The sequence below is a fragment of the Strongylocentrotus purpuratus genome, unplaced genomic scaffold (genome assembly GCF_000002235.5).
Source record: "Strongylocentrotus purpuratus isolate Spur 01 unplaced genomic scaffold, Spur_5.0 spur5_scaffold_6, whole genome shotgun sequence".
Lineage (NCBI taxonomy): Eukaryota > Metazoa > Echinodermata > Echinoidea > Camarodonta > Strongylocentrotidae > Strongylocentrotus > Strongylocentrotus purpuratus.
Genome location: NW_022145612.1, coordinates 52,770,702 through 52,783,347, shown reverse-complemented (window position 1 = coordinate 52,783,347; position 12,646 = coordinate 52,770,702). Strand labels below are relative to the sequence as shown.

General features: G+C 38.8%; 1 protein-coding gene and 1 long non-coding RNA gene across 2 annotated transcripts; one reads left to right on the top strand and one right to left on the bottom strand.

The window, feature by feature from the left end:
• Window positions 1-4,177: 4,177 nt before the first annotated feature.
• Window positions 4,178-4,511, bottom strand: LOC115919302. Its single transcript, XR_004061788.1, has 2 exons — window positions 4,308-4,511; window positions 4,178-4,276 (listed from the first exon to the last, which is right to left on the bottom strand). It is a non-coding gene; the product is annotated as an uncharacterized LOC115919302 (long non-coding RNA).
• Window positions 4,512-5,125: 614 nt separating this feature from the next.
• On the top strand, window positions 5,126-12,282 carry LOC575732 (selenide, water dikinase). Its single transcript, XM_003726801.3, has 7 exons — window positions 5,126-5,563; window positions 7,231-7,334; window positions 7,862-8,011; window positions 8,513-8,625; window positions 9,218-9,408; window positions 9,864-10,076; window positions 10,543-12,282. Exons 1-7 carry the CDS (start codon window positions 5,533-5,535, stop codon window positions 10,710-10,712), a joined length of 972 nt encoding a protein of 323 aa, XP_003726849.3. The 5' UTR covers window positions 5,126-5,532; the 3' UTR covers window positions 10,713-12,282.
• Window positions 12,283-12,646: the final 364 nt, after the last annotated feature.

The window sequence follows — 12,646 nt, the reverse complement described above, 5'->3', positions numbered from 1 at the left end:
GATTATCGGGGTGACTATGCAGGCAGGGACGGTGGGCTCGTCTTTCAAAGTGAGGGGGGGGGGGCACCACAAAATAAGGGCACTTTCTTTGGGAAAGGGTCACCAACAACGCGACTATACGCTTTTTAGACATCGGTAAATACCCCTACATTGGGATTACATTGTCAGGGATGACTTCAATGTTTGTTTCATTATCTACATGGCACAAGATAATTATTGGGTGTGAATGATGGTCTGAATATTTATTTGTGAGCGAGCGTAGCGAGCGAGCTCGATCTCAGTGAAATTGAGAAAAGGTTTCTCTTAGTCTCTTTGAATTAGGATTACCTTTTATGGGACAAGTAAAAAGGGATACAAAGGAAAACGACACTTATTATAAAATAAAAGAGCACATGACAAAGTAAAAAGGGGAATTATCAGATATAATAAGGGGCACTCACCATGCAGAGATGAAAAAGGGCACTTACTATACAAACATAAAGGGGCAATTATCAGATGAAAAAAGACACTCATCAGAGATGAAAAGGGGCACTTATAAAAATGAAAAGAGTACATACAGAGGAAAAAAGGGCATACAAAGGAAAAAAAGGGACACCTCTCAGATTAAAAATAAGGCACTTATAAGAGATGAAGGGGCACTCATCAGGTCATGGTAAAGGGCACTTCTTGTATCTGAAAAGGGGCACTCACCTGAGATGAATAGGGGCACATGTGAGAATTGAAAGGGGCACTTATTACAAACGAAAATGGGCACTTATCTAAGGAAAAAAGGAAACCTATGATATTTAAATAGAGGCATCTATCATAATGTGTCGGAAGGGGCGTTTATATAGGAAGGGGGGAGTTGCTCTTATTAAACTTAAGAAAAGGGGCAATTATTAGATGGAAAAAGGGCACTCATTAGAAGAAAAAAAGGGGGGCAGGTGTCAAAATAACAAGGGGACTTATCAAAGGTGAGATAGGACACTCATCACAAGAATGAAAAGAGGGCAAACAAAAGAAAAGGGCACTTGTTAAAGTAAAAATGAGCACCTCTCAGATTTGAAAAGAGGAGCACTTATGAAATATTGGTAACGGGGCACTGCTTGTAAAAGGGCACTCACCTGTAATGAATAGGGGCACTTATTACCAGTGGCGGATCCAGAGGGGTCCGCCCCCCCCCCTGGGAAAAAAACGTGTAAAAACATGTGAAATTGACATTTTTTTGGAGATGGGCACCCTCCTCCCTGACGCTCAAGGGGGGTGCGATTTTTGAAATTTTCGGGAGAAAAAAAATATAGTGTTCACTACTCTCCCTCCCCCCCCCCCTCCCCCCTCCTGAGCGAAATATTGGCCGGCACGATTTTCAAATTTCAGCACACTAAATTTCAAATTGATTTCAAATTTGGCCCCCCCCCCCCAAGAAATCCTGGATCCGCGCCTGCTTAGTACAAAAGAAAAAGCCATTTATTAAAGTAAAAATGAACACCTCTCAGATTTGAATAGGGGCACTTATCAAATGTGGTAAGAGGCATGTGCAACGGACACATATTAGAAAAAAGGGGCACTTATATAAGGTATAAGGGGGCACTGTGAAAAATAGATGGTTATTATCATTTTTTGGTCAATTTAGACTTAGAGATTTTTTGAAAAATCAGAGGCTGGAATATTAATAAGTAGAGGTCAGGTGTATTCATGTTTTGAAATGCTATGTTAGTTGGATTAGAGTGGCCCTTTAAATAGTGCATGGAGTGATATTGTTTAGTGATTCTAGGTATGAGGATGCAATATTATTCTTGGAAATCACTTGACAATCTCACTCCACTATTCAAATCTTTACTCAGAGCCACAAAAGTGCCTGAAAAGCCGGGCAAGGTGCCCCCCCCCCCAAATTTTCATAGGAAATTTTCCCCCTTTTACTTTATAAACGTGTGGGTCGTGGCCCCGCACCCCATCCTTTCTCTTACGGGAGCAAACATAATTTATAACTGCTGTCAAGACACCGTGGATCCTTTATCTGGCCAAATTTGAGGACAAAATATCCGGGGGGGGGGGACCCACATATTGGGACAAACGGTGATGTGCCGCTCTAATGGGTCACTTTTTCACACAAAAATCCCTAAACATGGGTCCCACTTTTAACAAAAACGACATTTAAAATGGGTCCATTAAAAAAAAAAACACCCGAGAATTGTGGAAAAATGGGTCTTTTTATGAAATATTCCAAAATGACCCCTAATAGGAGGCTTGAGCGGCACACCCCTGTCCAAACCAAATTTGAGTATCCCCCCCCCCCCCCGGTCGCGTTATTTTCTTCTGCGGCACAGATTGGGGCTTTTTTTTTTTTTTAAAGAGGTCTTGATGATTTAACCCTAACCCTAACCCTAACCGTAAGTCCCTAACCCTAAACTTTCCCATAGGCTCAACACGCACCTAACCCCAACTTTCTGCCGCCGAAAAAAATAACGCCCCCCGGCCCGGGCAAATATCATGGGCGATCGTAGGGGCCTAGGAGAACAGTACTAATGCAAGGGTCACTCTGTGGCCTGGACCCACCCTCCTCAGAGGTCGCCAAATATCGACGTCGACTCGACGCCTAAGCCTGACCCTGACCTATTTGTTGTTGTAGTGAAGTCCTAACGTTCGTTTTTCTTCATTGGGTGAAGCTTTACTATACAAATTGATGAAATGTGTGAAGCTTTGACGAGTAATTTGTTTTTTCTGGTGATGTGACATCGAATCCAATCGGTCGCCTTGTTTGTTCAGGTGATGTGACATCGAAGCCACTACCGGTCGCGTCGAAAATATGTCGAAATCATGTCGAAATCGTGCGTTTCAAAACAACTATTTAATTTTTATTCCGGTCACTCATGCACTCGCATGATTCATCAAAACCGTTTAGCATTTCTCGCTCCCGGTTAACCGTTATTTGCATACATTTTGGAATGTGCTAATAGCCGATGATAAAGATAATCAAAGAAACCGCAGTGTAATATTACACCCTGGCCGCTGCGCGCTAGCTTTCTGGCAGCAGTTATCCCCATGAATGAATTTGTAAACAATAAAACAACCAGCCCCCTTCTCTCTTTTCTCACCCTCTTTATTCCCTTCTCTCTGCAATGTGTTCATCGCTCATGTACCTTTTCTTATTACTGCACTCTCGGCTCACAACTTTCTAAATGTTTACACATTCGATGGTCAGTTCCTCTCACATCCCTTCTCCCCCGAGTCTCTCTCTCTCTCTTTCAATATTAATATCCATCCCTTGCCGACTCGCCCCCTAAAATAATGTTCATATATAAATAAAATACAAAAATATTGATAACAATAATAATTGAAGTTTTAGAAATATCAATCAACAAAGTCTTGGATATTATTTGTGCGTAATTTAAGTTTTTGATCATTCTTCAATTCAGCCGATTAACACAGCCACCCTTTCTTACTTCGATCTTCACTCATGTCCCTGCCTCGTCCATGCTAGGGACATGCAGGGACATGCTAGCCCATATGCATGCTCTCTCAGTCACACACACATGTACACACAAACCTCCGGCGCCCAAATACACTGTACATACACACAGATGGAGAGCTCATGCTTGTCACATGCACACATGTGGGCGTGGCTTCTTGACCTCCCACTGAACTGGGTACGGTGAAAGCACGCGCGGTCACCAACCTGTAATTTATGCTTGTATCAAACTCCACCCACATAGCTAGAGAACCTTCCTGATTGGTCACTAACTTGGATCAGCTCATTGCAGGGTGTGTCTTGGGTGTGTGTGATACACACTTCCACATAATTTCATATGGCAATGATACATGCAGGGAGCTCTCTCCCTGACCATGTGCAAACATTGCATTGCAAAGGCATATATAAACACGTCACAGATCAGCTATCTTCACAGAGTAACTTTGCAAGGTTAATCATGATATCAAATTCAGATGAGGAATAATAAGACATGTTTTATGTTGTTTATTACTGGTCTCTGTTTATCAGGATGACCCAATTTGTGCCATAGTCCGGGGCTGGGAATGCTCAGCCCGACAGTCTGAAGACCAGCAGGGTTCCGAGCTACAGCACTATTAAAAATACTGTATTTTCACTTTTTCAGATTATTATTAAACGGTTAAACGAAACCGCCCGTATACTTTTAACGGTTAACCGTTTAGCACAAAAACCGTAATGACTCAGGCTTAGGTGAAACAGTGGTGAAGCTTGAACTATGCAAATGGCCAGTATGGTGAAACAGTGGTGAAGCTTCAGACCGGCCGAAAACTTACAAAAGTGAAGCCTCACCTATGGAAAACTGACACAAGTGAAACCTCACCTATGTAAAACTGACAAAAGTGAAGCATCACCTATGCAAATAATTCAAAGGGTGAAGCCTGGACTAACACATTTGCTGATAAGAGTGATGCTTTGCCTTTGTTTTTTGTAAAGCACATGAAGTGATGGTGAAACCCTGAGGTTACAAATAATTGGCTCAGGTGAAGAAAGGTGATGACCTGAGGAGGGTGGGTCCAGGCCACATAGTGACCCTTGCATAAGTGCGGCAACCCTGGGTAAGGGGGTAAACAAGGAATAATATTATTATTATCATCATCAACATTATTATTCATATTATTTTACTATCATTACTATAGCTAGCATTATCAACATCATCATTATTATCATTATTATTTAATTATTGTCATCATTATCTTTATTATCACATTATTGTTATTTTCTTTTCTTTTTCATAATCGTATCAAAACAAAACCGGGGCCTAAATGTTTATGATACGTAGTGCATGGCTTAATCATCCGAAGTTAGTTATTAGTTTTCGCGCCACATGTGACAGGTAATATCATCACCAACCAATCCCATGCGTCGATCAACAGTACCGCCTAACCAAATGTATAAAATTGATTACCTGCCTAACTTTTCAATAATTATCAGCTTTAAACGTTTCCTCACAAACCCAATGGCACCAATTTTCTGCGTGAATGGAAATATTCTGACACACATTGGATTCCAAATTTTATTTTTTATTCCTTGCATTGGAATTTGTGTAAAATATGAATATAAATCTTTTTAAATTACAAATAAGTAACATTTAAGTTACACCTGACTTGGGAGAGCCTGAAAATGTACTGCATTGTGGGTAAACAATAACCACGCGGACAGCTCGTGGTACGATCTCATTGCCAGGGACTTGAAAATTGGGACTCCTTGTGGACGAAGATTTCGAGAGGAAATTTGTCGAAAAACCACGACATTTCAAGATGGCAGGACTGCCACAAGATGTTGTCCAGCAACAACATAACCAGGCAATTCTTGTGCAACAACAGCCGCAATTTGAAGTGACAGAACCGGTTGTAGTCCAGCAACAACAGCAGGTTGTTCGTCGCTTCGATCCTGAAGCCCACGAATTGCACAAAGATTTCCGTCTGACGCGTTACACCGAGTTGAAAGGATGAGGGTGCAAGGTCCCTCGGGAGGCTCTGCTCAACCTCCTGAAGGGACTCGAACCGAATGAAGGGGAACAGGGACAGGGAGATAATGCAGAATACATGCAAGTCCAGTCCGGTGTCCCCAAATTCGGTAAGTATCTTCCTAGACGAGTGTGTATGAAGTGATACATGTTCACATAGTTGCACAGTTAAACTGCTGTCGTGTGGCAGTGGTGCATTACCATTCTTTTCAATCTTGTCAAGAGAAGAGCAGTTTTGTAATTTAAATATCGATATTCTCATAATTATTGAAATAACATAATCTATCAGTGTGGTATGCTTGAAGAAAATTGTTTCAGCATGTTAGAAGAAGGGTTGTAATTCTTAAATTCTGCAGAAAAATCATACAGTGATGTGTCAAATGAGCCTGAGATGTGACAAAGATTGGCGTGGGATGCTGTGGGCTAATTTACATATTATGAATATGCATGAATATGCATGAGGGATGACCGGTACCCTGGCTGGCCTGGGTTGTGATGAGCTGAGGTCTCTGATGGGTTTGCTCCTTTCTAATACAAAAATAATATTCCTTTGATTGCTACTTTGTATGAATTGTATCACTGATTATTGATAAAATCAGAATATTTTCTGTAAATATTTGACTGGATAGAGTTTTACTTCTACTGGAAATTGCGCTGAGCCGGAGTCCGGACTCTTCTGTTTTGCTTTTGTTTTGTTTTTGTTCTTTTTTTAAAACATCTCTATTGTTCCTTCTTCTTTTTTCTTTTTTGATTTGTAGTCTAGTTAATGTTTTTTTTTTTAATGTGACACATTGAAACAAAGAGCATAATTCATATACTGTCTATAGATCTTGAAGTAGACTGCCATTTATATGAACTGAGATTGAGAATCTCTTCTTCCACTTTCTGTCTCAAGAAAGATGGTCACAGACATTTACTAATTTGAAGAAAAAAATAATCAAGTGATTAAAAAGGAAAGAAAAGAATTGTATGTATTTCATTAATCTCATATGTACATGTAGTGTTGAACAAGAATCCTTTTGAACAAATAGTAAGATGACCAAACTTTGACCCAAGAGTATGGTCAGAAATAATCAGAAATGTTTTATGTAATTATTTTTGTTCACTGAAAGTCTAAATAAAAAAACAATTTTGCAATGGTTGACATTATTATTGTTAAAGGTACTAGGGTCTAGACTCTATGTCCCATTTGCAGGCCAAAAAAATGAAAAGGTTAAATTCCAACGGCATTTGAAAGATAATACGAATTTAGAACTTCCCTAAAAAAGGTGGGGCTTGAAAATGTCTTCAAGTGGGAAAATAACGACTGTTAGTTGTCAAATCGACTTAGGAGCTATAGAGCCAATAAGTAATAGTCTTGATTTTCAGACCATTGTACCGAATGGTCATACGTTTTATGCTGCGCAAAGATTCAATCAGTTTAATTTTGGCCATCATAAGAAGTGGGGGGTATTGATAGACAAATGCTCATGTACCCTTTACAGCTCATTTTATGTATGTTATTACCAAAGAAGAAGAAAAAGCCAGTCAGTCACTCGATGTGTCTGACAGTGAAGTCTAGCAAGTAAACAGGTTTCCTTGCATAATTTGAATATTAGGACACTGCTAACTTTTAAATTTCACAGATAGGACATACATGACATATTCATAATTCCTGCAAAGTTCTACAGAATTTGAGGTTGGCTGCAAAAGGGACATAGTACCTTTACGATAAATATTTGCTTTGAACATTCCTGTGCTAATAGTTTCCTTCATACCTGTTTTGATGTGATTACAGGTATTGGTATGGACTGCAGTGTGACACCCCTACGTCATGGCGGTCTGTGCCTTGTACAAACTACAGATTTCTTCTTTCCTCTTGTTGATGACCCCTACATGCAAGTAAGTCTCTGGACATTCTGGAATCCTTTTTTAAATTTTTTTTATTAGTCACTCATTTTGGAGAGTATTGAGATATTAATGGGACCACAAATTTATTAATTTTTTTAATGCACTATTGACTTTCAAAAGGAAATTCATTTTGATGGGCGATGTTAGAGACCTAACATGATTTACTGGTGAAAATTGTACAGTATTACATACATGTATGAGTAATTTATCTCTTGAAAGCTTTAAAAAAAAAAGCTGTGGTAAAGGTAAAAACTAAAAAGAAAGAAAAAAAGATGAACAAATTATGGAGAACTGAACGCAAGTATACTTTGATTGAGTCACTGTTTGGAAATGTTACTTGTTCTATAGTATAGGCAATCGCTAGTCCAAAAACTGTTCATGATAAATTATTATTATTAGGTTTTTTTCTTTACAATTAAGCAAATTTATACCAGGGTGTTAATAATGTTTTTGCCTGTTTGCATAATTATCACTAATTTACCCATCATTGTTGTCTTCTTTCTTCCCTATGACAATAGGGCCAAATTGCCTGTGCTAATGTTTTAAGTGATTTGTATGCGATGGGAGTGACAGAATGTGACAACATGCTTATGTTGCTGGGAGTACCCAAGGCTTTCACCGATAAGGAACGAGATGCTATCATGCCCCTCATCATGAGAGGCTTCAAGGTATGAGAAATCTCCAGTTTTAATCAAAACTTCAATATGGCTGTGACCACTTTTTATCACTCATTGACTCATGGACTGTTTATAGATATGTATGGGAATGAAGCCTATACTATTATGAAAATAATTCTACTAAGTTGATGGTATTGAGGGAAGGTATGAAGAAAATTAGATAATGGTGCCAAGTCAAGTCAATCCAAAGGTTTTCCAGGTACAAAATAAATATTTTAAAAAAAACGATTTTGTAAATTGCCTCATGCTTTGCATGACTCAGTTGATTTCTAGAACATACAAGGTACTGATTGGTTCAATTTATGCTCACACGTACAGTTCGTTTTGCCTGTGAAACATACCTCAAGGTATCAGGTTAACCCCACTAAACAAAAGCCTATACCTAGCATCGGGTTTGATTTAGTAAATGGGCCTTTGTTTACGGGTCATAGATCTAGAAAGTTTCAATCAGAGAATCAGAAAGTGTATTTTTGCTCTTATCCTCTAATCTAGGACAAAGCCGCAGAAGCTGAGACATCTGTGACTGGTGGCCAGACAGTTATCAACCCATGGTGTCTTGTTGGTGGTGTAGCTACATGTGTATGTCTACCAACAGATATTGTGAGGTAAGGGCAATTTGTAGGTATTGATAAAATCAGGGTTCCGACCAAAAGACCCATTTTTATAGAAAGCACATGAGATTAACCTTTCTTCACATAGTCAATAAAGAACAGAGGGTCCTCCTACCCTCCCCCACCTTCCCAGAAATATCATGATTGCTTCAAATGCAATATGTAAGCTTCAATTGTACAGCCTTCAACATTTTTGTTTCAAGACTGTCTAAGAGAGGTTTAACTACATGTATATGCGTGATAGTATAGATTCAAGAGAATGTCATGTTCAAAGAATATCATAATAGAAATGTTGGATTGGTTTTCAAATGACCTCATATTTGAAATGTGACAAAAAGTAGCTGAAATATTTTGATCAACTTTCATGCCACATATTTGCAGTTACATAAACCTATATGTGTGCAGTACGTGTGATTTTCAGCAAGATTGAGTAAATTTTTTGTCATTTTAATGATTCTAAAATATTGATACTCACCAATTGCTCTGTACTATATAAATCCGCCTTTCCACTTAAAACAGCCCACTCAAATCGAACAAGAACTGTACGTTGATCACTTTCACATCTTTAATTTCCTCCTTTTACCAGCCCCAACAATGCTGTGGTTGGTGATGTCCTGGTGTTGACCAAGCCTCTAGGTACCCAGATAGCCGTCAATGCCCACCAGTGGTTGGACCAGCCGGAGAAATGGAAGAAGATCCAGTCTGTGGTATCACCTGAGGAGGTGGAGAGGGCTTATCAAGAGGCCATGTACAACATGTCACTCCTCAACAGAACCGGTAAGAAGGATAGCATGTGGGTCTTTCTACTCTGACAACATTCTGTATTATATTATCTATAATTAGTTTCCTATTTTGTTTTATTTGTTTGATCAGTTGATATTTTCTCTTACACTTTATTCTTTGGATGATGTGATAAAGATCATTTGAGGTTTTCTATTTTTTCCAGTCTATTGCTCATTGTTAGTAAAACATGAACATATTTCCTGAAATATACCACCTTCCAATAAGTGTAAGTACATAGAAGGTATTGAATCCTTTTACACATTAAGCTTATGTGACCACAGCACCAGATGTCATTTGGCTATTTATTGCTATTTGCTGTTGATTGAATGGATGAATGAATGCATTTGTATACCTACATTTTGGGAGATGTCTTTTGCAACTTGCCTTAAGTTTTGATACAGTCAACATTGCAATTGATATCACATCTACTTCTCTGTGCTTACCTTTAGCTGCCTCACTGATGAGGAAATTCAATGCCCATGGATCGACTGACGTGACTGGTTTTGGAATCCTAGGCCATGCCAAAAACCTGGTGGAGAATCAGAAGAACGAGGTACGCTTTGTCATCCACAACCTGCCCGTCATCGCAAACATGCAGAACGTTGCCAAAACCTGCGGAAATCAGTTCCAGCTGCTTCAGGGCTACTCTGCTGAAACATCAGGTAGGTTGATTTATAATATAAGTTTGGTAAGATAGCATATCCATCCCCATTATTCAAGATATCACCCTGGAACTTCAAATGCACTAAGTGCATTTGGTGAGAGGAATGCTTTTATATCTAATTTGCATTTAGCGAGCAAATGCAATTAGAGTTCATCCCTTTATGGGTCTCGGTAGTCAACATTTTTTTTTTTGCCAAACTTGACAACTATATACTTATGAGTTCAGTCATTTTCTTTATTATACTTAAAATAATGTTTTCGCAAGGCTCTGTGTAGTTTTGGAAGCAAATTGCCCACAACACCACTTTTACTTTAGAATATTGTGAAATACTTGTCAGATTTATGTTGGTTTGCATTTACACAATATTGAGAAAAGAAAAAGATGAAGTTGAGTAACAACATATTCTTACAGCCCATAGTTCCTATGAGATGCAATTCTCAGTTTTTCTTTTGGTACTATTGCAGGTGGTTTGCTGATCGCTTTCCCTCGTGAGCAGGCTGCTGCATTCTGTCGTGAGATGGAGAAGAGCACTGGCCACACAGCTTGGATCATTGGCATAGTAGACAGGGGTTCACGCACCGCGCAAATCATCGAGAAGCCTCGTGTTATAGCCGTCACCACCAAGATGAATTAGGACATTGAGAGGAAAAGTGTACACAGAAGAATGTGCAACACGGCGAATTCCATTCTTTTGTGATTTGAACACTGATATTTAACATCAATGAACAGTGACCATGTGCTGGTGCATATTTTTAATCGGGTTCTTCTGAGGCTTCAGTGGCGGAATCCAAGATGAGAAATAATTCTGTTTTGAGAAATGGCTCCTGCATTATTCAATTGACCAGGAGGCATCCAATAGATCAATCAATCCTCATGGTTGTTAGTTCTTAAAAATATGAGGTATAAATGTTTTGAAGTTCCTGGCGAATGAAATTATGAATTCTGTAATTCTGACTATTTCTACTCTTGAGGTGAGTTAATAATTTGAGTAAGCAATCAGAAAATAATGTAAGTCACCCTTGCACTAATAGCATCATTTTGTTTAATGAGAAATTCTTCAGAAATCTTAATATAGCTTGTTTACTCATCACCTCATTTTCAATATACTGTACAATTTGCACTGTTAAAGTTCTTGTCAATGCTGCTATACAATTTTCAAATATCTGTCATTCTAATTTCTGTCATTAACATTGACATGACACATGTTGTGACGTTACAGTAGTTAAGTTCAAGTTCAGGTGAACATCTAACATTAATTAATGGAACTTCATGAGATCCTGATAGAATCGAGGCCTGTAAAAAAATATGGCATACCAGTCAGATCTGAGCCAAAAATAAACTGAGTTATTTTTCTGGGAAAGTGATGAAAAGTGAAACTAAAGGAATGATCATAATGAAGAAAAAAGAGGAAAAGATGATCTAGTGATTATTAAAATTTCATAGCAGATAACTGTCATTTTAAGCTGAATACATTTAGGCAAAAATCATCTAATCACATGTACGTATATTCATATTGCATGTAGTGAACTTCTAATTGCCATTTGATGTCTATTTGGGGGTCAAAATAACATATCATTTGGCAAAACATTCCAATGGACAAAAATATGTTATAATTGCTTCTTAACTGTCCTTTACAATTCTTGTTTTCGTATAATCTAGTTGCTGTTATGCAGACACAACCGTAAACTCATTTCCTTTCCCTCGAGTTGAGTGCATAGTGATTATATCCAATGCATTTTTAGCTCTTTTGTGTCTTAAAGATTTTTGTTGAACTTATTGAATGGAGTGGATAATTGTTCCCCCTCAAGCTGGCCTGCATGCTAATTGGTCCGGGTATTGAGCAAACACTGGAGTACAATTGCATGCATGCTCTGATTCAAAAGCTTTTGGGTCTCCATCACATTTCACCGCTGCTTGGCCTAGCTCTACATGAAGCTGCATCCGTAAACCAACCGGGATGGATTTCTCGGGTGGGGCGATGTGGTGGATCTCTTTCTCGAGCTTGTGCCAAGCCTGGTGATGTGATGCAGATTAGGTTCCTATCTTTCCCTCCTTATTATGTTTTTGTATTTTTTCCTTTTTACTTTTTTGAAAATCTGTTTCATTTTCCAGAAATCATTGCGAAATGTCCAGCTTACACTTTTCATTGCATTGCAGATCATTCAGCATTACAGTTCAATAAAAACTTCATGTATTGCTGTCAATATCTTTGTGAATGTGTGTGTGTCTGGTTCTACTGTGCTACTTTGTTCATACCATTTGCTCTACCGTCTCATAACACAATACTATTAAGGTTTGCATCATACATCATAGTCATACCCATGGCTTTTTATGCCTCCTTTACGAAGTAGCCGGAGGCATTATGTTTTTGGGTTGTCCGTATGTCCGTCCGTATGTCCGTCCGTATGTCTGTACGTCCCGTTCTCATCTTGGTGGTGACGGCAATAACACGAGGCTTCTCGATGATATATGCGAGTGCGTGAACCCCTGTCTACAATGCCAACAATCCAAGCTGTGCAGTCATGTATGTATCTTGCAGAGTTAATGAATTGATTAGATTTTGGGGTC